This window comes from Pelodiscus sinensis, chromosome 1 (assembly GCF_052426305.1).
Source record: "Pelodiscus sinensis isolate ZL-2025 chromosome 1, ASM5242630v1, whole genome shotgun sequence".
Classification (NCBI taxonomy): Eukaryota; Metazoa; Chordata; order Testudines; family Trionychidae; genus Pelodiscus; species Pelodiscus sinensis.
This window is the reverse complement of record NC_143052.1, coordinates 111,860,707-111,887,703: the sequence shown is the minus strand read 5'-3', so window position 1 is coordinate 111,887,703 and position 26,997 is coordinate 111,860,707. Positions and strand designations below refer to the sequence as shown.

General features: G+C 46.2%; 1 protein-coding gene across 5 annotated transcripts in view; it reads left to right on the top strand.

Moving 5' to 3' along the window:
- Nucleotides 1–26,997, top strand: part of ADA2 (adenosine deaminase 2) — a 52,657-nt gene that overhangs the window by 9,670 nt on the left and 15,990 nt on the right. The window contains exons 2-7 of one of the 5 annotated variants that reach the window (XM_075896751.2): nucleotides 2,332–2,395; nucleotides 5,185–5,492; nucleotides 11,490–11,715; nucleotides 22,361–22,571; nucleotides 25,897–26,024; nucleotides 26,875–26,965. In XM_075896751.2, the coding sequence (XP_075752866.2) occupies nucleotides 5,198–5,492; nucleotides 11,490–11,715; nucleotides 22,361–22,571; nucleotides 25,897–26,024; nucleotides 26,875–26,965 (951 nt within the window). In that variant the 5' untranslated portion in view covers nucleotides 2,332–2,395; nucleotides 5,185–5,197. Of the gene's footprint in view, nucleotides 1–2,235; nucleotides 2,396–5,184; nucleotides 5,493–11,489; nucleotides 11,716–22,360; nucleotides 22,572–25,896; nucleotides 26,025–26,874; nucleotides 26,966–26,997 lie in introns of those variants that run through there. The other 4 variants (XM_075896763.2, XM_075896767.2, XM_089769318.1 and 1 more) reach the window with 4 other exon arrangements.

Sequence of the window (26,997 nt, the reverse complement as noted above, 5' to 3'; positions counted from 1 at the left end):
AGGAGTGGGGGGCAAAGGGTTGAGGAAGAGAGGAGCTGAGGTGCCAGAGGCAGGATCTGGCCAGGAGACTTACCAGGCAGCAGCCTGTTCCTGAATCAGCCTCCCTGTCTGCCCTGTTCCCTCACAGGCTGCAGCCATATACTCCATGAATAACTTTGAGCGCCTTGTGCTTCATGGCTGCCTGCAGCTCCCATTGGATAGTTTCTGGCCAGAAGCCAGCCAATGGGATTGTGCTGGGGGCCTGAGCAGCTCCTAAATCTTCTCCCCTCCCCTTGGGGCTCTGTTTTTAAAGAGAAACTACCCCACAGCCACTTTTCTAAGTGGCATGCGGGTGGGGCGAGGCAAGTGGGGAGCCTGCCTGTGGCTCCCTGCAGTCCGTGGGCCAGATCCAGTGGCCTCTACTTAGGTCTGATTGCCACTGTATCTTCATCATGGTAAGTCAACAGCTGACGCTTTCCCATCGACCACTTACTTTGCTCATTTTGGTGGAGTACCGGTGTCAACGAGAGAGTACTTGGTGGTTGATTGATCGTTTCTATACTTGCTGTGATAAATTGACCTTCTCTGGATCAATCTCTGCCCGTTAATCCAGCCCATAGTGAAGACATGCCCTTAGGCTGTATCCACACTAAAAAACATTCTGTCATGTCAACCATGCCCTCCATATATGCTCCCTCAACTAGAGTTGTAAAGAAGATTCAGTCTAGATTAATAGTTGTTTCAAGATCCCTAATAGAACTAAAGGTAGGCTGGCCACCTCTTCATACCACATAAGTTCCACCCGTGGAAAGCCTTTATTAGCTTTGGCTGAGTGGAGTCAGTGAGGGAAGAGACCGGTCTGGCACTTGCTGTTGAATACATTTGGAATTTTCAGAGGGCCTGGCCACATTAATTGGTTTAAGGCTCAGGGTCCTGATTCTGTTCATGCTTAGTATGAATTAGTGCCAGTTGAAATTTTGCAATCTAAAGGGTTTCTATTTAAAAAGTCATGTTTGGAGATCATTTTTTGTTTTCAAGAACCGTTTTTTTTTTCATTTTTGGTGGCATTTTTAATTTAAATCATTGATAGTTTTCAGTACATAAAACTAACAAAATACCATTTCTAACATTTTTGGCTTAAAATGAGCCCCTTTGGTTTTTTAGAGCCATGCAAAGTAGAAACACCCACAAAATTACAATAATGGTCATGATTTCCTGTTAATGTGACCAGCTCTAATGCTAGCATTCCTCAAAGATATTCCTGATTTACATCTAGCGTGAGAGCAGAATTGTCCCAGTATGCTCGAGTAAAAATGGAATGATGTCACAGATGACTTTGGCTCAGTTTGCTTAAGCATGTTGATTGGACTAAACCCATTATAAGTGTGTTTAAATATGACTAGCTAGTGGTCTTGTCTAAAAAGGTCTTTTAAATTGTATTTGCAATCTAGTTGTCTGTGGTCTTCAATAGCCAGGCAAAACTGTTTATAAACTGGCTTACCCTGAATTGAGTTAAAATAGCTCAGCAGATGTGTAATTCTGTGGCAGTTTGGATGAGGCCTTGAAACAATGCAGTTTGTAAGATAGCCTGGATCCAGGGGCTTCTCCTCAGAGGCATCTCCTCCTACATTCGTCAGCTGTGTAAAACTGTCAGACTATGAGTGGGTGGCAGATATACAGAGATGAAAATGACTCCTCACAGGAGGGCAGTGAAGAGGTTAACATTTAGGAGGATGGGACAGAAGGATGAGGAAATAGGGTTGCCAGATGGTTTCAACAAAAATACAGGACACACTTGACATTACATCACAAGCTACATTCCATCTTATTTAGAAAATACCGGACATTTATATTTTCTCATTTATATTTTCTCAATTTGTTTCCCGAACAGAAAGCTCAAATACTGGACTGTCCTGTTCAAAACCAGACACCTGGCAACCCTATGAGCAAATTCTATGTAGCCAGCTGGCGATCTGAGAACCACCAAATGTTAAAATCCTAGAGCACTCCTTTCCCCTGACCATATCCTGTGTGGAGGAAGTGTGGGAATGTTTCTGCTGCTCTGGGTCTCCATTTCCCACTCTCCATCTAGCTCTGGAATGTCCTCCTGCTAACTCAGCCTATTGTTACCTCAGCCCTCTTCACCTGGCCTGCCCAGGCCTACTGCTCCCTATGTTCCTTTCTTTTTCTCATAACACTTTCTGCCCCCCCTCCCTTCTTTATATATTCATGAAATCTCTAGACAGGTCTTAAGACTAGAAGTGAAACTGAAAGAAGGAACTGGAGAAGTCTGTGTTGATTTGTTCCTTCTTTTAATTGCTGCTTTGCTTTATACTGATTTTTCTGAAGAAGCAGTGACTTGGACTTGCTGCAGTTGAATAATCTTTGGAGCCAAGGAAGACAAAATCGACCAACAGTAAGTGGGTCTGTCTCGTTGAGGCTATTGTGTCTTTTTAAAAAATGCTTTGTCTATGTGGGGATGAGAACTGGCTGGCTCTAGAGCTGTATCTAACCCCTTCATTCTTGAGCTAAATTGTATAGGAGATTCCATCTTGCTGCGAGCTATAGTGTGGGAAGAGAGCATAACGGGGCAGAAGTAGGGATACCAACTCTGACTGAAGCCATTCTGCGAGATTTTTTTTTCTCCCAGTATGATGTACAGTAAAAATGGCAAGAACCTAGTGAGTGAGCTTCGGCAGAAAATGAGTCACAAGGTAACAGCGGCAGCAGCTGAACTGAGCAAAAAGGGTGAAAAAGGCTTAAAAAAACTAAAACATTACAGTATACTGTATACAGTATGTACAATAAAAAGGGTTAAGAACACTTTATATACAGTATATAATGTATACAGTGTATATATATAACCAGCTTATAGTACCTCCTCATAGTCCGGCATATTTGATAATCCAGCACCACCTAGGTCCCATAGGTTCCGGATTATCGGAAGTCTACTGTAATGTCATTTTCTTAAAATGTCCTATTTAAACCTTCCAGATTGCTTTCAATGGTCACCAGGAGGTTGATGTGATTCTGAGAGACCCTAGGCCAATTCTGGAGGATTGGCAACCTTTGGCAGAAGGCAGAAAGGGGTTGAGGGAGTTGAAGCAATGTGGGAGCTGGAAAGAGGGCTAAAGCAGGACATGTGAATGGGGATGTAAGACATAAGCCATAGGCAGGGCCGTCGCTAGGGAGGTGTGGGGCCCAGGGCAACCCCCACACTGCAAGCCTCGCCCCTTCCACCAAGCCCTGCCCCTGCTCTGCCTAACGTCTGCACCGCCCCCTTGACCAAACCCCCTCCCCTGAGCAGTGTGAGCTGCAGGATTACTGGAGGGTCTGATGTGGGGTGGCAGCACAGATCGCCCCCACCTCTGCACTCACTGTGGTGGCAGGAGCCAGAGTGACCCAGCAGCCTGCTCCATTCTGCCCCGCCACCCGCTCCCAGCTCTCTGGGCGCAGCTTCTCCGTGGCTGTGGTGAAGGAATGCAGCAGGAGGCTGGGAGAAGATGGCAGGGTGGAGCAGAGTAGTCCAACTCCCACCGCTGAGATGTGTGGGGGGGGGGGGAGGTAACCCTTGCTACCACTCTATTCTGGGCCTCCAGGTAGTCCCCTGGGTCCCATCCATAGGATGGTTGAGGTGGCCACCATAGGGATGTAAGAGAGTAGTCGATTAGTAGACTACCCGATAAGACTACTTTCATTGCCACCCCCTCTCCCCTGCTGCTTCTGTATCAGAGGCAGCAAGGGGGAGGAAGCAGGAGTCATTGCTGGGGGGAGATGTCTTAAAAGCTGGTGTCACCTGCTCCACAGTGCCGCCTGCTCCACTGCCCCCGTGTTGCTGCCGCTTTCAGAGGCAGCAGTGGATTGGGGGAGCAGGGGAGGATCCTCCACAGACAGAACTGCTTCTGTCTTGGAGCCAAGGCAGGCAGGTAGCTCAGCTCAGTCCCTGATCATGCCAGGTCAGGGGCCAAACCCCACTGGCAGCTCTGCAATTTAAAAGGCAGGTTGCCTGGCTCCTAGGCAGAAGGCAGGTTTGGTCCCAGCGTGAGCTGAGACTGAGCCAGGCTGCCTTCCCCTATTGACTACTTGATTACTAAAATAACCTAATTTTAACACCCTTAGGCCACCATGAACCCAAAAGCAGGAGGCCTGGGTTGGCCGTCCCAGACCATCCTATGGACGGGCTGGCTCTGACCGTAGGGGATTATCTTGCAGCCCTGAATCCTTCTCAAGCTTGGGCTGGTCTGATGTGATTAGGAACCCTCTCCAGACTGCTGCCTGTTGCTAGAAGATTGTATTTCAACAGTGCTCTTTTGGGGGGGGGGAGAGTCACTTCACATGGGTCTGTCTTCTCTGACCTATGTATCCCTATCACTCACCACAGTATGTCCCCTCTCTCCTTCCTACCAGTACTTATGGCGCCAGTAGCTGTGGCACATGCTGTGGATTATGGTATATACAAGCACTGCAGATGCCTGACGCCTGGTGTGAAGCGGGTATTAGTGCACTGAGAGCTCACGAAATGAGGATTATAAGAGTCAGAGTCAGAAGTCCTCCCTCTTGACATTATTTCGAAATCATGGCTTGCTGTGTAGATGCGTATTTTGTTATTCTGAAATAATGTCAGTTGTTCTGAAATAACGCTGCTGTGTAGTCGCACCCCTGGACTGTCGAGTAACAGAATCCGTATGATTCTGAAGTTCAGCATAATCTGTATGACAACAGATCTGTCTCCTTATCTCCCTTTACCCTCCGCCCCAGACTCACACATACATACTCTGACCTACTAGGAGCCTGGTGCCCTTAGTTGCTCAGTTAACCATAGGGTTGGATCCAGAAGCATAATGTCCTGACCTCACACACCTCAGCTTTTTGGGTCAGTCCTTTGGCACAGACTCCTTCTCATAGCACTGAGCAAGTTGGACAGTGTGTGGTACTGTCAGCCTAACCAACAGTGTTAGACCATATCCTCATAGGAGCTTACTACCTACGTGAATGTCCTGAAATGCATTCAATTGATAACTAGACTGATTCTTTGAGTGTCAAATCTTTCTCCTGAATCATCTCAGAATCTTCTACCACTTCTGCAAAGGCCTTCACCAGGGTGGTCTAGTACACATCCTGCCATTTATTTCTGAAAGATCCAATGCACCATCTTTGAGATGTCACTTTTTGATTTGCATTTACAGTCCTGATTTTTTTTTCCAGGTGTGTCCATGACATGAAGCCTAAGGCTGATTGGCAGGTATTGCTTGTCCTAAGTCTGGTTTCTCTTTGCCTTTCCATCCCTTTGCGGGACTTCCTGATGGAGGAGGAGAACGCTCGCCGGACCGGTGGCAACCTGGTGCTGGGCAAGTTGGAAGAGCAAGTCAATAAGAAGCTAATAAGCCTCAAGGAGGCAGAAGTGGCCAAGGCCAGGAAGTCTGGATACTTCCCTCCCAGCATGCACTTCTTCAAGGCCAAAGGCCTCATTGAGCAAAGTGCGGTGTTCAGCATCTTGAAACGCATGCCAAAAGGTAGGGTTTCTGGCCTGAGAATTCTTGGTTGTCCCAATGCCTTCTGTGATAAAACAGGGACAGGAGGGGGACAAGAATCTGTCAGTATGAAACCCCTGCTGTACCCCAACTAAAAGGACCTTATAAAAGGTGCTCAGGAGAGTAACTTCAGATCCTGGAAGTATCTCTGTCAGGGCTGCCTCTTTTGGGCTGGGTGAAAGGAGGAGTTGCATTGCCAGAGAAGGTTTCCAAACGTGTGGGTATTCAGTATAACTGTATAGCACAGACCTTTCCAGCCCCATTTTTCTCGCTTGGGAGGAGAAAGAGGATGATAATGTGGCAATGATGCTCACTTCTAGACTACAAGGTTTTGTCGACAAAAGTGGGCTTTTGTTGACAAAACTATACCTACATCTACACTACCACCGCGTTTTGTCAATAGTAAGTTGACAGAACGCGGCAGTTTTATCAGCGGTGGTAAACCTCATTCTACAAGGAATAATGCCTTTTTTCGATAGTACTCTGTTGAAAAAAGATGCTATTGCATACAAACTGTACTTTTTCGAAAGAGAGTGTCTAGACTCTCTTTCGAAAAAGTGGCTTGCTTTGTCGACAGTATTGGCTGTAGTCTAGATGCTCTTTTTTGACAGTATCTGTCAACAAAGCCTCTGTCGAAATAAGCGTGTAGTCTAGACGTATCCCTAGATAGCACATGCCTGTGCTGGGCTTACTTCTCCTCCCATGCATCCCATGCCTGTGGCTGATGTGGTATAATGAAACATGCCACCATGTGGTGGTGTTCATATGTGTCCTTATACAAGTAGATGTATACAGCATAGATCTATTCCTGCATTGGAGATTGTGTGTTTGTAAGACCTATAGAATGTCTATATGAAAACTGAATTTTCTGATAGGGCCTTTCAGTTGAGATCTTAAAAACTGAGTTCTCATCCACACAGATTGACACAGCTATCTCTTTGTAAGAGCAGGAGCAGCAGCGGATATAGGGCAGGGCGAGTGGGAAGGCTGCCCCGGGCCCTGCGCTTCAATAGGCTCTGCGAACACGCACTACCTGTCGGCTGTGGCCGTGGCGCATGCGCGAAATTGTGCTGCCCTGGACCCCGTGCTTCAATAGGCCCTAGGCCCCACAAAACTCTCATCTGCCTCTGAGCCGGAGTCTGCCTTATGGTTTGTGTCCAAAACATCCCCTCTCTCCACTGTTGTGCAGCATGCTGTGTACAAGCTGACTGCTGCCTTCCACCCCAGAGATGTCTGCATTGTGCCATGCGGTGCATACATGATGTGCTTTGGGATGATTTAGGATGAAAGAGACTTATATGAGTCTAAAATACATGCACAATGTCATCCTAAGTGTTTGTTTTGCTAGCAGTCTGGAACACGTTGGCATTCTAAAGATTAGTCCTTAAAAACCATAATATACTGAGTGGTCAGGAGGATATTTTTGACCATATGAAATGTAACCCAGCCAGTCTAACCAGCAGGGAGTTAGTTACTGCTTGCTCTCTGAATTGCTATAATCTTGACAATTCAGTGTGGGAAGTAAGGAATTAAATGCATTTGAAATCTGAAGGCCTTGACTCTCAACTGACTGACTTTCTCTACCCTTCCACTTCTCAACCTGATGCTGTGAAAAGTATTTTAATTAGGTTTCCTTTTCTAGGTGAAGACAGAAGGCTTTCACTGTGAAACCTGAGAACACACTTCCCTCTGGTGCAGTATTTCTCATAGTGGGCTGTGGGCCCGCTTTGGGAAAAGCCTCTAGCTGTCCTGTGCCACTTTATTTACCTAAATGGTCCGTAGCCACAGAGCCTCACAGCTCCCCTTGGCTCCCATTCTCCATTTCCAGCCAAGGGGAGCATTGGGAAATGGTGGCTCAGGCCATGCTACATCCCACAGCTCCCCTTGGCTGGAAACAGTGAACTGGAGTCAAGGGGAGCTGTGAGGCTCTGTGGCTACAGACCCTTTAGATCAGTGGTCCCCAACCATTAGAGATTGCCGGGCGCCAGGGGGCGTGGCCGTTTGCCCGCCGGGCGCCGGGGGTGGGGACACTTGCACGCCCGGGGGCGGCCCCCCCCATAGCCGCATGCCCGGGGGCAGGGCTCCCCCATAGCCACACGCCCAGGGCCGGTGCCCCCTCCAAGCACCGCGCGCCCGGGGCTGGCGCTCTCCCCCCGCCAAGTGCCGCGCGCCCGGGGCCAGCGCCCCCTGCAAACGCCGTGTGCCCGGGGCCGGCGCTTCCCCCCCCAAGCGCCGCGCGCCCAAAGCGCGGGCGGCCAATCCGCGGCGCTCCCGGGGCCGGCGCTCACCGTGCATTGGGGACCACGGCTTTAGATAAACAAAGCAGTGTGGGCCTGCTAGTGGCTTTCTCATAGCAGGCCTGGGGCCCACTTTCAGAAACGCCGCTCTGGTGCAATGCATTCTCCTTTCAGACTGTTCTAGATTCAAGGTCTCACGATTGGGACCTTCTCAATCCGGCTGTCGGGGTGAAAGGCAGAGTCTTGCTCTGGGGAAATTTTGTAGAGAGAACATTTATACAAAAAGGAAACAGTTTTGCTCCCACCATTCTGAATTGGTCCGTTGTTTTTGTCTGAATAAGAGCCATCTCCCTCGTCCCTAATCTGCTAGTTTGTGCCTGCCGTGATCTCAGACTCTGGGGTTTATGGCATCATGATTGGTTACCACAGAAATAACTGAGATGTTGAACTCACCAATATCCCTTCACTGCTGAATCAAATAGCAGGGAATTTGAGGTTTAAAAATATAAGGGCTCGTCTACACTGGCCCCTTTTCCGAAAGGGGCATGTTAATTTCACAGGTCGTAATAGGGAAATCCGCGGGGGATTTAAATATCCCCCGCGGCATTTAAATAAAAATGTCCGCCGCTTTTTTCCGGCTTTTAGAAAAGCCGGAAAAGAGCGTCTACACTGGCCCCGATCCTCCGGAAAAAAAGCCCTTTTCCGGAGGATCTTATTCCTACTTCAAGTGTTGTCAAGTAGCCTAAGTGTTGTAGTTTCCTGAAAAAAATGGCAAGAAAAATATTTAACTCTTTTTGGTTCTACAGAGGATCTTGAATGGCTTTTCAAACATTAGAGAATCTTCTGTAGCTTCTTTACAGTATTTATTGTAAGTCCTTTGTGAAAGGGATTATGTCTCTGTTTTTAAAGGGTACAGCATATTGTGGCCCCAAACAAGAGTGGAACCTCTGACCATTATGATAAAACAACTATTAAATTGTAAAATTACCTCCAGACTGCATATAGGAAACTGAGGCATGGAAAGTACTGTCTAAATTTTGAGGACCCAACTTTAGCTTGCTGGGGCTTGCTTTTTCAAAGGTACTAAACCACCATAGTTCTATTTAAGTCAGGAATTGTGGTTGCTCAGCACCTTGAAAGCCAGGCCATCTAAAATTGGACACGTAAAATCAGAGAGTGCTTTTGAAACTTTGGCCTTTCATGACTTGTCCAAAGTCATGCACACAAATGTGTAGCAGAGCCTAAAATAGAGCCGAGATCTCCTGACCTGCAGTCTTTCATCCTAAGAACTAAGTCAGGTTTTCTTTAAGTCAAATCTACTATATATATTTTAGAGAGTTTGTCTATCTGTTTGTTGGTCTGTTTGTTCAAGAGCTCTTCCTAAACCGGGGATGGGGAAACTTTTTGGATTGAGGGCCACTGACCCACACAAAAATTGGTCAGGGGCTGCACAAAATTGAGAAGCAACCCCCCCCCCAAATAACAACAAAAACCTTACTGACATGGCCCCTGACTGAAAAGAAGAAAGACACTCCTCACATCCCCCTCACACAACAGAGCCTGTGGGGGTAAGGGGTGGGTGAGTAGGTTAGTAGATTTTGTGGGCCCTTTAGGCTCTGAAGTGGGGCCAAAATGAGGGGTTCAGTGTGTGAGGGGGCTGCCGGAAAGCATGGGGTGTGAGTCTGGGCATGAGCGAGAGTACAGGAGTGGTTTGGTGGGTCTAGGAGATTGGTAGGGTGCAGGAGCGGGCTGCTGGTGAGAGGGCTGGAGAGGTAGGATACAGGAGTGGAGTTGGGGGTGAAGAAGTCTGGGCAGGAGAACGATTCAGGAGCAGATGGGGGTGCAGGAGTGGGCTGGGGTGGTGGGTCTGGGTTAGGGTTAGGCTCCCCAATACTGGAGGGAAGCCCTAAGCTTCAGGGGCCAGATCCAGACAAGCCAGGGGCCTGATCCGGCCCCCAGATTGTAGGTTTCCTACCCTGCCCTAAATGGTAAAAATGAGGACCACATAATACAGCTTCCTCTTATCATAACTTAAAGCAAGGTAATGGTTTGGTTGTGCTAGGAAAATGGGATATGCCTGGAATGGGACTGCTTCTCATAAAACCATACAGAAAAGAGACAGAATCACCAGGCAGGTGAAAGGGGCTGGCTAGGGGGCATGCCCCCCTTCATCTGGGACTGCCCCAGCCCTGAGCCTCTAACCCTCCAGGCATCCTTTAGGGAAGGGGCTGGCTAAAGCTCTCACCCCCCCAGATTTGTAAGGGGATGTTGCTGGCTGTTGCCCTTTGTCACTGTCAGGGAGCGAGGGGAAAGTCCACAGTTTGCTGCATTCCTGACTCTGTCTGGAGAGATAAGAGTTTATAGGGATAAAGAAAAAAATACACTTGACAGAATTTCCATTTTTAAAAAATGTACTAAAAACAATTAAATGGAAATGTTTACAGTTCCCCTTTTTAAATAAATCCGAAATAAAAATTAACTTAATAAAAATAAAACTCTATTTTTGAAAAATAATTTAAATAGAGCATGTACGTTTCCAAAAAAATCAAACACACCTTAATCGAGTTAAGGACCCAAGCAACGCTGAGTAAATGTGCTAGTACTCTAATAATGTAATTATTGTGTTTATAAAGTGCTTTCTGACACTCAAGGAGTTCGGGGAAATCCACAGTCAAACTGCTGTGATACACAAATTCATATATACCCCAAAAAATCCAGATTCCACAGCATCCTTTAAAAAGGGAAGTTTTACACAAGAGCTAACAACATTTGTTTTAAAATCTCTAGAAAAGGAAAATTCTAGGGTGGTATCTGACAATGAAGAGGGATAGTTTGAACTGTGTATGAGAGGAGAATGAGATTCACACTCCATAGGTTGTCACAGTAAAAGCTCTGTCAGTTGCGAATCTATTGAAGGATAGTGGTACATCTCAAAGGCAAGTGGTGATGGCCAGCAGCAGATAAGATGTAAATTTTAGAGAAGCCATTGGAACAATTTACTAAGGATCATGGAGGATTCTCCATCAGTGACAATTTTAAAATCAGGATTGTACATTTTTCTAAAAGGCATCCTCTAGGAATTACGGCCTGTGTTATATAGGAGGTCTGACTAGATTATCATAATGATCCCTTCTGGCCTTGGAATCTGTGAATACAGGACAAAAATGTATGTGTTACTTTAAGTAGTAGAGGTGAACAGAGCTTTCTTTTCTGACCCCAAAATTCCCCAACATGTCAATAGCTGAGGTTTTGGGCTGGCCCACTGTAAAAATAGGGACTAAATGAAAAATTCACATCTGGATCCAGGAATTTGGTTTAGGTCTGTCTGTTAAATAGGATGTGTTGTAAAGTGCTGCTTAGTGTGAAAGTTCCTCTTTAAATCAGTGGAGTGTGAGCCAGCTCTCTCACAGTGAAGTGTGTCTGAAAGACCTTTAATAACTCAGTGCATTTTCCATCCCAGTGGAGAAGTAGAGCGTAGAGCTCCCTATTGATTCCCCCCCCCCCCACCCTGAGCCACCACACTCTGCCTGCCCTGTGTTTGATGTGGAATGTGCCATCTGTGTCTCACACAGGGGAGGCAGGGCAGGTGTGCAGTCTTGCTGCTGTGGGAGCTGCTCATGCCTGTTTCTCTGAGATCCTCCAGGCCATGCCCACGTGGGTGGATTTAATTGTCACCCTGTTAACCCTACCTTCCCTTGGGTTCAGCGGCCCTTCCTTGTTACGTTTGCCCTTTCCCCCACAGGTGCTGTCTTACACCTTCACGACTATGCCATGTTGAGCGTGGACTGGCTGGTGCACAATGCCACCTATCTGCCTGATTGCTACATCTGCTTCACCCGTATGGGTACTGTTCAGTTTAGATTTGCCAAGCCTCACCCACCCAGCCCAGCACCGCAAAATTGCTCAGAGTGGATGTTGCTAGAGACGTACCGGAAGCAGCTGCACAACGTCAGTGAGTTTGATAACAGGTGTGTGAGCAATGGTCTGAGGCACGCTGGAGCTTTGTAGCACTATTATTCTTTGTTTGCTGGTTAGCTTCTAACAGGATGTGTCTCTTGCAAGGTCATTCTAGCCCTCTGTTCTTCTGGGGTGGCTGCTCTGGAAGCTACACTCTCACTTTAAAATTGCATTTTACACACACGCAAACACGCTGTCACAGGCCATGCATATGTTAGGAAATGCACTGTCTAGCCTGTGTACTGAACGAGGCAGGTTTCCTGTGGAAAAAATAGCATGTGATCTTGTGATGAAAGACTTTCTCATAATGCATTTGCACGTGCAACCTTAATTCGGGCTTTTCCTAATTTTGAGTGCTTGACTTTCCAATCTAAATGGCTTTTCCATGTAGGGTTTTCAAAAAGTGATGTACTCAGAGATTGTTTGCTCCTTATGGCACTGATCACTTATCGGTTGGAAGATACCTTGGAATGGAATAAAAGTCTCAGGCTATGTCTAGACTGCAGGCTTCTTTTTGAAGAAGCTTTTTTCGGGAAGAGATCTTCCAAAAAAACTTCTTCCGAAAGAGAGCGTTCACACTGCCGAAGTGCATTGAAAAAGTGATCTGCTGTTTCAAAAGAGAGTGTCCAGACTGAACGAACACTCTCTGGCATATTATAAGCTGTGATTGCAATGGACGGAGTGGTCACCAGGGCACCTGTGCTTTTTCCTCTTTCCTCTTCTTCTGAAAGAATTCCTTCGTCCCCATCCACACACTCCTTTTTCCAAAAGAGCTCTTTAGCAAAAAGGCTTCTTCCTCGTAGAAAGAGGATTACCAATGCCGGAAAAACCCTTCTGTTCTTTCGATTTTCTTGCGGAAGAATGCAATTGCAGTGTGGACGTTCCTCAAATTTTGTCAGAAAAACAGCCGTTTTTCCGACAAATCTCTGTAGTGTAGACATACCCTCAGAAAGGTAGCCATGTTAGTCTGTAACTTTAAAAACGGCGAGTAGTCCTGTGGCACCTTAGAGACTAAATATATATCTATAGTATTGTGAGCTTTCATGGGCAAAACCCACTTCTTCTGATGAGCTGGAGTGGAGTATTAAAGATCTAGGCGATAGTTCAGGTTGAGGTGATACCAAGCATTAAACTACTAGTTAGTGTACCTCTCCCTGTTCTGCTTAAAGCAGAGGGAGACTTCTGCCTTCTCTTGGGCTAGAGCTTGGGTGGACAACCTGCAAACCTGTGGGCAGCATGTAGCCCAGTAGGGTTTCACCCGAAGCCCACGCACCTCCATCTGCCACTCTCTCTCACGTGCCTCATGCTCATTGGGGCACTGGATTTCCACACTTCTCCCCTTCCCTCCCAGCATCTTTCGGAGCACCATGAATCTGATGATTCACACTCCCTCCCAGCTCCTCTCTCTCCTTCCCAGAGGTAGAGTGCCAGGAATCAGCTGTCTGCAGCTGTTTCAGCTCCAGGACGGAGGGGGAGGAGCAGAGATGAAGCATGAATCCGTCAATTCACGGCTCTCTGAAAGTGCTAAGTAGGGAGTAGGAAGTGTGGGGTCCAGTGCCCCCATGTGTGAGAGGTGCGTGGGGGAATGGGGCAGAGAAAGGGTGCACAGGCCACAGGTGGAACCCCAGTGGGCCGTGAGCCACAGGTTGACCACCACTGGCAATCATAACCCACTGAGACAAAGGAGGGCTACTCATGAGTCCCACTCTCTAGTCTTGGCTGCCCATCACTAGGCTAGAGAGTGCGGAGGTTCCTCAGAGCATCCGTCCCTCCTCAGCTGGGGAGATGTGATGTCAGCAAACTGAGGAAATCAGAAAGGGGAGCAAAAAGAGGAAATGGTGCCTGGCAGAGAGTTTCTAGGGCTCACAGGCTTGCCTGTCAGTAAGATCAGCAGCTGCCTGAGCATCTCATGGGAGACGTAGATGTTTTCCAGCAGCAAGTACCCTTTCTGTCAAGTTCTTCTAGAGCAGGGCTGGCCAACCTGAGTCTGAAAAGGAAACAGAATTTACCAATGAACATTGTCAAAGAGCCACAGTAATGTCAGCAGCCCCCGGAGTGCAGTGAGGACAGGGCTGTGCCAGAGGTTGAGTTGTGAGCACCCACCAGCATGTTACAAAGTTGGCCTCTGTACCTCCAGGGCCACATATTAACTTCTGAAGAGCTGCACGCAGCTCCAGAGACTCAAGTTGGCCACCTCTGTTCTAGAGGGAAGACTGGCTTCCTTCTGTTCCAGTGGGAATAGGGAAAAGGGAGACCACGACACCAGACCTCCTCTGCCTCTCCTGGGAAAGGGAGAGAAATAATAGACACGAGATTTGCATTAGGTCTCCTTTTGAAATGCCTGAATAGAGGCAGTTGCCCTGGATGTTTCAGGGTGTTCTAAGGAATCTCCCTCAAGCACCACCCCTCCCCATTCTGTTTCATTGCACACAATACAGATTCTCCCTCCAGGTCTAGTCAAGAGAACCCTCTTTATACGAATAAGGGTGGAGGCTTCAGAGAAGCGCCATTGCAGAAGGCCCTCCATGGCATGCTTGGCTCCGCTGGCTAGCAGCCTACTTGGGCACATGCACTCCTTTTAGGGAAGCTTCAGTTTCCCCTTAGCTTTGGTTTTACAGTAACATCTAGAGGCCCCAACTCAGCTCAGGGCCCCATTATACTAGGTGCTGTACAGACTCATAGACTTGGTCTATACTAAGAATTTCCATGGGTATAGATATGTCTCTCAGGGTAGGAAACCTCCACAGACCTAACCCGAGTGTAGACAGCACGAGGTAAACATAAGAATTCTTCCATTGCCTTCACTATTACCTCTCAAGGAGGTGGATTATCTATACAGATGGGAGGCCCCCTCCTGTTGGCATAGGCCATGTCTACACTGAAGCACTGCAGCTCCGCTGCTGTAATGTTTTAAGTATAGACAAGCCCACAGTAAGAGACAGTCCCTATCCCAAAGAATCAATCTAAATAAACAAGAGAATGGGAGGTAGGGGGATGGAGACAGGCACAGGGAGGTAAAGTGACTTGCCCAGTTCATCCAGAAGCAGAGGCAAGAAGAAAACCCAGGTTTCCGGAAACCCAGCGCTGCGGTTTATCCACCAGATTGTACTGCCCCACTGCCCTTCATGTGTCCATCACCACAAGACAATGTAATGCAATATCCCCACATAAAGTCCAGGCACATGATCATAGACACTGCGTCATGGAGCTCCTCCACCTTCTATTTTGATCTCTTCTCTCTGGATGCTAAACTGGGATTTGAGGAGGAGTTCTGGCAATGGTGGAGTTGGTCTTTTGCCAGGAACGAACCCCAATCTGCTCCGCCTCTCAGTTTCTGGAAATGTTCCCAGTCCCTTGAACGTGTGTACCACAAGTGACCTCCCTTCCTTCTATTTGCCCCTAAGCATTGACAGGAAGAGGGGGAGATGTTGGTTGGATGAATGGGTGGGAACTGATGATTAGTTGGGTGGCTGCAAATATATGTCAATGGCATATGACATCTGGGGAAGGTCCAGGCTCTCTTACATACAACATGGGGAGGATCAGCAAGAGTGAGGGGAAAGGTGAAAGTGTTTTCCAGAGGCTCTTCCCATTTCCACTAGTTTTCCATGTGAAAGTGGAGCGAAGGACTGGAAACAGACAAAGCAAACAATCCCTCAATCAAACTTTATTTTCAAGTTTAAAAGAGTTGTGGGTAAGACAAGTTACTGCAACAGCCTCCCTCTAAAAATTATAAAGTGTGGTTATGAAGATAAGACCACTTCCTAAAAGTAGGGATTTCATTTGCAATGGGCCAAGAAAGGCAGTTACGCCCCAACAACTTTACATAGGTCTACCTCCTGCATACCTCTCCCTCCACCATTGCAGGATATAATGTGTGCAGATATAATGTTCTACATGCTGACACAACTTAGGGCACGTCTAGACTACATGGCTCCATCATCGGAGCCATGTAGATTTGTTTACACGGCAAAGGGAAATGAAGCGGCAATTTAAATAATCGCCGCTTCATTTAAATTAAAATGGCTGCTGTGCTGTGCCAGTCAGCTGTTTGGCGGCACAGCGCTGTAGTCTGGATGCTCCGCGGTCGACATCAAAGGCATTTGTCAACCTCCCCGGTAAACCTCATCCCAGAAGGCATAACGGGGAGGTCGACAAATGCCTTTGTTGTCGACCGCAGAGCGTCCATACTACAGTGCTGTGCTGCCAAACAGCTGATCGGCACAGTGTGGCAGCCATTTTAATTTAAATGAAGCGGCGATTATTTAAATCGCCGCTTCATTTCCCTTTGCCTACAGCCCTAATTTATATGGTTCCGTCGATGAAGCCATGTAGCCTAGATGTGCCCTTTGCCTCTCCCTCCATGCTATTTCTGAAATGAGGCCTGTGCTTAAGGGTGATCTGCAAATTTAAATGGATTTGTTTTTATATTTTTGTTTGCTGCTTGGTAATGTAGAAAGGCCCAAGAAGAGTGTGCATTAGTCCCCTTCCTCCAGCTTTTTTTTCCTGTTTGTTTTTCATATTAGAAATTCAGGTCTTATCTGACTTGATCCTAGAGTACTCTGTGGGGGCTGGTGAGCTAGTGAAGTGGTGATATTGCAAGAGACTGAAGGCCGTGCAACAGAGAGGGATAGAGGTTCATGGTCAGGTAGTTTAGAAACATTTTACAAAATTTTCCCCTGTTTAATTCCAATGATTAACATTTTGGGAGCACTTTTATGTTAAATATCCAATACCTTTGACGCTGCAGTTGAATGCTCACAATAACCATGCTCAGGGACATTCAGGGAAGCAAAGTTATATTCCTAAGGTGAAAGAGCTCAGTGGCTTGGGTGTAAGGCTCTAGGAAGTGGACCCTGTCCCTTGTGCTTATGTATGTGTACACACACACACACACACACACACACACACACACACCTTATTCTACGGTGCCATAGGACTCCTCGTTTTTTTCAGAACAGAGTGTATGTTACCAAACCAAAACTTCATTGCCCTTGTAATTCTCCCTTGGAAAGAGGATGTGAGAGAAAATGAACCACATGTGACAGTTTTCATCCCGTTGCTTAATATATCACTGGAAGGGTAACTCAGATACTACAGAGATGAATGCAAGTGTAGGGACCCAGACAGAATAGAAAACAAGCAGAAAATAAGTCTTTTAAAACTAAGCAAACAAACTTTTCAGGCCTTCATTCTACACAATAAAGAAGCAAAATTTTTGCAGGTCTTCTATAACTTTGCCCCCTTGTGCCTATGTATTGCAATAGCATTGTTCAGTACATGATGGGTACGTCTACACTACAGCGCTAGTTCGAACTAACTTAGTTCGAATTAGTAAATTCGAACTAAGCTAGTTCGAACTAACGCATCTAGAACTAAAAACTAGTTCGAACTAGCGTTTTGCTAGTTCGAACTAGCAAGTCCACATTGAGTGGACTCTGAACAGGGCTTAAGGATGGCCGGAAGCAGTGCCGGCAGGGCATCAGAGGAGGACTTAGAGCGTGGAGATGCTGTCTCAGGCTAGCCGAGGGCTGCGCTTAAAGGGTCCCGACCCCCACCCCGGACACACAGTTCTAAGGGGTGCCCCGCTTGCAAAGAAGTTCTGGCTTGGAGTGCCCTGAGTGCTCACACTGGGCACATCACACCACTCGGCCATCAGCCCGGCTGCACTTGCCGCAGGCTGCCATCTAGGGAGAGGGAGTAATTGGGGGGCTGCAGGAGAGCTTCCACCCCCAGAAGCCCGCAGAGCCAGCCCAGTCCTCCCCATCGGGGGCTCGTACCCCATTCCTCCCTCACCTCCTTCCACTTACCCTTCCCTAGCCCCCCTTCTTATTGATGTACAAAATAAAGATAACGTTTCTTCCAACATTGACTCTGTCTTTATTGAACAAAACTGGGGGAGACTGGGAAAAGGAGGTGGGAGAGGGGAAGAGAAAGGCTGGGAGAGGGGAGGGCAACTAACATGATCAGGGGTTGGGAACAGGTCCCAGATGAAGAAAGGCTACAGAGACTGGGACTGTTCAGCTTAGAAAAGAGGAGACGGAGGGGGGACAGGATAGAGGTCTCTAAAAGCAGGGGTTGGGTGGAGAGGGTGCATTCAGAAAAGTTCTTCCTGAGTTCCCATAAAGAAGGACTAGAGGACACCAAAGGAAAGGAATGGGTAGCAGGCTTCAAACTAGTAAGAGAAAGTTGTTGTTCTTGACAAAGCAAATAGTTAACCTGTGGAACTCCTTGCTGCAGGACGCTGTGAAGGCTACAACTAGAACAGAGTTGAAAGGGAAGTGAGATAAAGTGATGGAGGTTGGGTCCATGGAGTCCTATTAGCCAGAGGGTAGGAGTGGTGTCCCTGCCCAAAGTTTGTGGAAGGCTGGAGAGGGATGGCACGAGACAAATGGCTTGGTCACTGTCTTCGGTCCATCCCCTCCAGGGTCCCTAGGGTTGGCCGCTGTCGGCAGACAGGCTACTGGGCTAGATGGACCTTTGGTCTGACCCAGGACGGCCATTGTAAGCTCAGGGCTCAGTGTCGGGGGTCTCAGTGGACCCCCTTGATTTTCATGCACACCTGGTCCTGGGTGGCCAGGCTGGCAGCTCTCCTGCCCTAGACAGCCACTTTCCTGTGCCTAGTGCGGAGATCGTGGACGAGGTCCACGATGTCCGCACTAGCCCAGGAAGGTGCCCGCCTCTTGCGGTCCAGGGCAAGCTCCCGGGAGCCGCCAGCCTGGTCCCGGCAAGAGGGGGAGGGCTGGGGGGCATCGGGTGGGTGGCTCTGTGCCGTGCCAGGTGCAGGGTCTGCTAGCTGGGTGCTGGCAGGCTTGCACCTGGCACGGGCACCGTAGCCAGCCCGTGCCCCTTTAAGGGGTCCGGGGCCGGGAGGGGGGCATAGAGTTTCCCTGGTGTTGGCCAGAGTGGCCACCAGGGAAACCTGGGGAGGGCTAGCCTCCCACTAGTTCGAACTAAAGGGCTACACAGCCCTTAGTTCGAACTAGCTAGTTCGAACTAGGCGTTAGTCCTCGTAAAATGAGGTTTACCTAGTTCGAACTAAGCGCTCCGCTAGTTCGATTCAAATTCGAACTAGCGGAGCGCTAGTGTAGCACCTATTAAAGTTAGTTCGAACTAACGTCCGTTAGTTCGAACTAACTTTGTAGTGTAGACATACCCGATCACACATGATCCAGGCAATGTCTTTCTAACTGAATCCAACCACTGACTTGGGTTTTTTTGCCCAAGAGAATCATCTGAAAACATGATTTGTGTTCAGCAAACCCCAGATTTGTCTTAATAAGTTATTTGTGGCAAAGAGTTGGCCAACTGAGTAGCATGTTATTAAGAATGGATCACCTATGCTCCACTCGGAGTACAAGGGTTTAAGAAGACTATATCTTACACTATACAGGCTGTCCTTACTATAAGTCCAAGATACATTCCAAAAACTTGGACTTACAGCGAAACAACTTAAAGTGGGGAATTTTTTTCCTGCGGCTGATTTCCATTTGCACAAATTGGGGTGTTTTTTTTGCTCACCTTAAGAGCAGGGAATGGGAGGACTTATAACGCATCTGTTCCTACAAGCGTCAATGACTTTAGTGTGGAACGGATGTATACCGAGGCGACTTATAGCAGGGATGCCCTGTATATATTTTTGTTAGTCTCTAAGGTGCCACAGGCCTATTCACTGTTCTTAAAGTTACAGACACAGCTACCCCTCTGAGATTATTTATGTCTTAACAGTTATACATATGAATAATTAGTCCCAATGAATTTGGGGAATTTGTAAAAAAGGTTACAATTAATTTTTAGGAGGGATTTTGGTGTCTTATTACCAGTCCTAACACAAGAGCACTAGCTACATAAGCACAACAGGGTATACATATGAGAATCTGTGTAAAGGGACATATACATAGGAGAAAGAGTATTGCACACATTTATTGAAGAAGGCTTTATGCCCAGGAATATCTATGAAGAAAGTGCTTTGATAAATAAATGCAAACTGGTCCTTATAGAAGAAAACTATGTGTGGTCGTATGAATAGACTCACATGGTCTTTTGACCAACCCTGAGTTCTCCTTCAGTGTTTCTATACCTGATAGGAACAAACGCCAGGCCTCACCCTCCAGGCAGGTGCTCTCAGCTGACCTTTTGCATTTTGAGAATAATTTCCCTTCAGCCAGTCTGGAGTGGGGGAGGGAAGTTTGCTTAAACTGGGACTCTGCGTCTGTTTTCCTAGAGGCTTCCTATGCAGTCCAGGTTCTTCCTACACAAAATCCTTCCACCCTCCCCCACTGAGCAGGAGCACGCCCTCTCTACTTGAGGCCAGTCTCCAGCTGAACTCAGATAGATAAGCTAGCAAAGAGATGCTTTGGAGGCTTGCATTCCTGGTTTCTAGGGTGATGCTCCAATGTCACCACTCAGTGCTCCCCGGAACGTCTGAAAAGCAGAAGCCACTGCATGCAGTAATAGGGACTACTGTGTATATGCCTCCCTGGTTAAGGTTCAGGTCCTTTCCATTTCATTGTCTTGTTTCCTGAACAGGGTCTTATGTTGCCTAGGGTTGTGTAATAATGGAACAAAAGGCCCTGTTGTCATGCACAAGAGGAGAGAGATAAAGTTGTTGTGGAAACCTTAACTCTGAATCCTCCCCCTCCCCCCCCCCCCCCGACTCTTGTGCATTTAAAAGCACATCCTTAAGGTGGCACGAATGTCACTTGTATATTATTTTGCTTTTACAAATTTTAAACAACCCCTCCAAATGAATAAAAGTGAAGAAGTAGTGCAGCCAGAACCACAGGAAAGGGCTCCTTAAGGGTACGTTTACACAGCAGCGTTATTTCGGAATAACAAAATGCGCATCTATATATTTCGAAATAATGGAGGACTTCTCACTCTGACTCCTGTAACCCTCATTTCACGAGGAGTAAGGGAAGTTGAAGGAAGAGTGTTCTTCTTTTGACTTCCTGCTGTGGAGATAGCGCCAAAAGTCGAGTTAAGCTATTTTCACTTCAGCTACTCAATTGACGTTGCGTAGCTTAATTCTACTTTTGCCCTGCAATGTAGACATGCCCTTAGTGACTAAAAAAGCATCCCAGTGTACAGGATGCCTGGTGAACAGACTCCATTTTATGGTCATCCTTTTGATGTCTCCTGTTCCACCTTCCTACCAGGCCCAACACTGCTTGCTTGTGAGGTTAGACAAGATCACATCTAATAAAAGTGGGAGTGTGACTTTTAATTCCAGACATCAATGCCTCTTGGCACAAGATAATAAGAGTGAATCATAGCCAACTCTTCTATATAACATAGCAGAGCACTGTCACTAAACCACCAGGGAAGACATCACACATAAAATAGCATTAAAGAACAGTCACAGTTATCAAAGAAAAGCAACATGCCATAAGGGTAGTCTCCGGTGATCTTCCATCCAACTACTATCCAGGCTCAAACCTACTTAGCTTCTAATATTAGATAAAATCAGACCTACTCAGACTGATAAGACTGCCAGCTTTTATGCATCCAGCTATTTCCCACTTGGATATAATTTGCTGTAATTCCTACAGTTTTTCCATCCCCATATGAACTTATTCACCAGTTGCATTGCTATTTTGATTTTACACCTCCAGCTTGAACATTTGATAAACTAATGATAACTTTGAGAGTTACTGCCACAGGGAAAGTGATCACCCTGGGTCCATAACTGGAGCTGTTTAGAGGATAAATATTACTGCAGTGTAAATTCAAGTAGAATTGTCTGCAGCTGCTCATGGTAATTGCAAGATAATCAAGTTCTCTCTGTTTCCACCACATTCCCCTTGTTACTACTAGTTGGTGCCTCTGTGCTTTAGCTGAGGAAACATATGCTCAGAAAAGATCTGCAGAATAAATAGAATACCATCTCAGTATTCAGGAACTGAGCCATGCCAATTGGTTCCCTGGTGGCAAATCTGAAAAATCAAATGTGTTGCTGACATTGGCAAATTATGAGTTTTGGATTGGTATAATGGAGTAGTCAAATTGGTTCAGTAGGAGCAAAAGCTTTCTTCTTTTTTGAAAGCCATTTTGTTCTATTGATTCAAAAATCACTTTTTAGTTCCTTTCTGACATTAAGTAACATGTTTAGTGAGGGTGTGATATTGAAACAATGCCACCTCCTCATGTCTGGAGATTATTACCCTGTTGGAAGTGGTAAAGCATAGAACTGAGGGCCCAATAATGGTAATTAAGGTGATGGAGATGAAAGCTATATTTGCAAGGTTAGATTGTTAACCTGTGTATAATTTGTGAGGCAGAAAGTAATTACTTCAAAATAATCCCCTGTGTAGTTTAAATTGGAAAAGTATTTGTACTGTAATGCCTAGAGGCTCCAGTCAGGAAGTGGGCCCCCATTGGATGAGACACGGTTCTTGATGTTTCTTCCTGTCCCTTCCCTTCTGGTATGTGACCTAAACCATAGGGCATAGCACTGTGCATGCAGAAGAAGAGCTCTCCCACTCCACTTCTGAGGCGGCTGGTAGATCTCCATGTGCATACAACTTGGCCTTTGGTGGAAAGAAGGCCTGTATCTAAACTGAAATAATTATATTATTCTGTGCCTCCTCAATACAGCGCTGTGAACTCATATTGTGTACCCTCCTACATCCCGCTGTCTTGTTTCTCTTTCTCTAGTTTGCTGAGGAACCTAACCCTGGTGACTGACAACCCTGAATTGACATACCTAACACAGGCTAGCATCTGGAGAAGATTTGAGAATATCTTTGTCACTGCTTCTGGCCTTATCTGCTATGCACCTGTGTTCAAGGCCTATTTCTATCAGGGGCTGTTGGAGCTCTATGAGGATAACGTTCAGTATGTCGAGATAAGAGCTTTATTGCCACCGGTACATACTTTTTCCGTTTCTTTAATATTATATAAAAAGTACCTTGTTTTCTAACTTTTCTCCAGCCCTGTTTTGTATTTAGATTCAGACCTTTGCACAGATGGGGATGGAAAAATCTGCTTCATTTGAAAGCTCTTTGCTGGGAACTTGATATGACAGTCTCCTCAGGGAAACCAGAACTGTAAACCACTGTGTCATCCTTTGGCTCAGCAAGTGAGAGCTTGGCAGCCGCTAGTGTGTATGGTCGGGTCCATGACACTTCAGGTTATTTGCCTTGCTAGTAAACTCCTTGAGACATGCCAGTCAAACTCTTGCCTGTAGGTAACAACCAGTGAACCCCAGCTGGATGGCTATTGCATTTGCTATGTCCCTTGCTGCAGAATGGTGCTCCCAATCTGACCTGTTTGGTTTTGTGTTTCTTGTCTTCATAGAGATAAGCTCAGAAGCACAAACTGATGCAGTGTTGTCTCCAGAAAGTGTAGCCTGCCCTGAAACAATAGCTCTGAAAGTTGTGAACTGCTTTCTTTTCAATTAACACTGGAACCTAAGGATAATAACATTGGAATTTAAACTGTCAGAGTATGTTTACACTGCCACCCTAATTCGAACTAGGGTGGCTAATGTAGGCATTCGAAGTTGCAAATGAAGCCCGGGATTTAAATATTCTGGGCTTCATTTGCATCTTGCCGGGCGCCGCCATTTTTAAATCCCCGTTAGTGCGGACTCCGTGCCCGCGGCTACATGCGGCACGGAGTAGGTAGTTCGAATTAGGCTCTAGAGTCGCGGGCACGGAGTCCACACTAATGGGGATTTTAAAATGGCGGCGCCCGGCAAGATGCAAATGAAGCCCGGGATATTTAAATCCCGGGCTTCATTTGCAACTTCGAAGGCCTACATTAGCCACCCTAATTCGAACTAGGGTGGCAGTGTACACATACCCTCAGGTATTTTCACCGATTATCACCTGTAACCAGTATACTTACCCCATAATCCCAAACTGCCTGACATGACTTCCTGGGTGCCAAAAGTCCTGACTGCCCTCAGCGTCACCTTGACAACTTTACAGTGTCACCACATGTTGTCAATACCGTAATCTGCAACACACTGAAAATGCAGGAGCGCTGTGAAACAAATAAAATTGAATATCAAAATAAATGAGGCAGCCACTCATTGTCACGTTTCAAACAATAAAAACCTCCACATAAAGAAAAAGTTAATAAAATGGCTGCGTAATTTCCAATCGGTCCCACCAGGACACAAAATCCAGAGGTTTTGCAACAGAGTGTAGGCATGGCCTGCCCTTGAATAGATAGAGTCCTGTGACTGAGATACCCATTTTAGCATCTAGGTTTCTAGTCTCACCCCAGACTACTTTGGCATGGACTATAAATCATTGCTATCTAATGGACTACATGAAATGGGTGCTGGTGTCAGTTCAGCTTACACTGCTAGGTGTCTGTATCACACACACCATCACTACAATTGCTTTTAAGTAATGCCCTCATTAGCATCTGCTTTAGTAGTAAGGCAGGTGCGGATGTGAATACAGAGTCTGAGTCACCTCACTTAGAGAAGTGTTCCCAGCTCAGCCACAGTGTCACCAGAGCAGGCATTTTGGCACCTGCTACCAGCACGAACATTTGAGTGGGGAAATAAAAATGACACCGATTTGTGTGCCTTGCTTTGTGGAGGATGGTGATTGGCTAATTTTGTTTGATTTACTTGTCCCTAATGTCTGTTGTTGTGGCAGCTGGGAAAAGAAAACAGTTGCAATGTCACAATGCTTTTGTTGTCTAGCAGCGTCAACATAGAAATGGTCCCACTGAGCAGAGGTAGACTAGCCAAATATGCCTGCGATCTAAAAGCAGCAATACCCTTCATTGACCAGACAGCCAGTGAGCTCAGATGGAAAAAATTGTACTTGGGAGGAGAATGGGAAGAAAGCTCTTTATTGGAAAGAGGCCAGCACTTGTAGCATAGCTTTCTGGCCTGTCTCTACCTATCACTCTCAACTAAACTTTATGGTAAATATGGACGGGGTGCACAGGGGCAGGCTTACACCTCTGCTGCTACAGACTCCTCTGTAGGGCTTGGGCAACAAACAGTATCTGTTAATTGTAAACGCCATCTTTGCAATGAAACAAACCAGAGACTGATACTATAACAAAGTAAATTGAAGGTGGGATTGGAAACCAGCATACATTGTAGAAAGGCCCCCCAAATACAGCTGTGTTTGCAAAGCCAGCTGTGTAAAGTCTTGGCTTGCCTGTGGTCATGGAAAATGTCCTTTTTGATCATGTGCAAAATCCCACTTGGCTTCTTGTGTCTGTGAAGGTGGTGGTTAGAATGCGAGAGGCCCGGAATAGTCAGAGCAGAGAGGAGAGAATGAGATGAATATAGGGCAGGAGAACAAAGAGAAAGGCACAAAGAATCAGATGAAGGACAGAGTGGAGGAGAGCAGGGAGATGAAGAGATGGAAGAGAGGGAAAGAAAGCACAAAGTGAGAGTGGCGGATGGAGCTGGATTTCAGGGTCCACCTGTGGAAAAAGTCTGAACAGTGCTTTTTATTATTATTGTGGTATTGTGTAGATGCCCCAACCAAAACTGGGGCCCCATTGTGCAAAGCGCTGTATCTTGTCCCTGTGCTGAAGCACTCACAAACTAACTAGCTAGGACAAATGAAGTGGTATTCTTCCCATTTTACAGATAGGAAGCTGGAGGCATAGAAGGATTAACTGACTTGCCCACAGTGGCTGAGGAAATCTTTGACAGAGATGGCAATTGAAACCCAATATTCTGAATTCCAGTCTAGTACCTTCACTGTAAAACTAACCCTCCCTTTATTCTTGCCATACTCCTGCCATCAGTGATAGGCAACCAAACATGTAGATGCACCAGTGCTTAAATACTTGAGGTGCTCTGTAGCAAACTCTCATGTTCTTCCCGAGACTCCTTGAACTCCAAAGCACTTGGTTAACATATGTGTGTGTTAAGAAGACAGGTTATTTTATGGCATGGTTAGGAAAGTAAAGTATTCGCCAGTGCTTGCTGCTTTATAAAGGACCAAAAAAAAAAAAAAAAAAAAGTATGCTAAACAATTTAACTGCTGATACTTTTCTTCTTTTTCTTCTTGGCACTGGACCCCATTTTGAATTTCCGGCCTTATATACCTGCTTTTTTAAATTTGAACCTCAAACTACAGTACTTCAGAATTGTTTCATCTGTCCTTCAGGATTTAGCAGTGTCATGTCTTTCTCCTCACTAATCACAGACCATCTTTGGTCTAACGTTTTTGGGTTTTTGCACGTGCTTAATCTTCCCACAGGTGTATGAACTAGATGGGACCGAGTACAATGAATCCTGGTCTGTGGCAACATATCAGGAGGTGACAAGACAGTTTGTTAAGGATCACCCTGATTTTATTGGAGCAAAAATTATATTTACTGCACACAGGTAGGGGCTACTTGCTTGGGGTGAGGGGTAGCAGTGTTCTATGCATAAACAGTCATGTTGCCATGCAGGCAGGATCAGTTGAGTTGTACAACAGAGAGACTCTGGAAGTGAACCCCATAGCATTGCTTCCAGGTGTAGTGAGGTGTAGAGGATTAACTGCTGGAGAGCTTTCAGCATATAAACACCTGCACAGGGAAATGACCAAGGATGAATGTTTGCAGTTTATAGAAGCGAGTATGTGTACATGTAAGATGATTCGAGTGCGTTAGAAAAGATGATGTAGAGTGTATGGAAAAGTGATTATTCTTGATCTGAAGGGTGTGACAATGAAATGAGTAGGAGACTGTTTCTGTGGGTGTGAGAAGTGAGTGTGTTTTCTTAAAGCCTTACATTTTCTCTCCCTGAGTCTTGATGCATCATCTATTTCTGTAGATGCTGGAGCAACAGCAACACAGCTGTATATTTCAAAGCTCCTTCAAATGCTGCCTTCCCAGAAGCCTTTTTATACATTTGAATCCAATAGATTCCTCTGATCTAGAGTGGGTTAATTTTAAAACACAATTAAAATGCAAAAAGTCCAGCAAAATATTACACAGAGCATGTTATCTATACAAGCTGCTGTGCTCCCTCACTGGCCTATTGATACAGTGAGGGTAGATTGGCCAATTAGTCCCAAATGGAGTGCATTATGCTGGTTAACTCCAGTCATTTGGGCTTTTCCTAGGCATTTATGTGTCTTTTTTTATACTGACTATTCCCTTAAGGCTTCTGGTCATAATACAGGTAGAACCTAAGAAACTGGTTCCATGGAAATTAGCATCAGCACCTTCTTTTGTCCCTTGGTTTTCAGAAAGCAGAACATTAATGTGATTGAAAAAGCCATCTTTAAGGCCATGGAACTCCGCATCACGTTCCCGGATACTTTGGCGGGATTTGACCTGGTATCTTTGTATTTCTTACTTGGTTATGCATT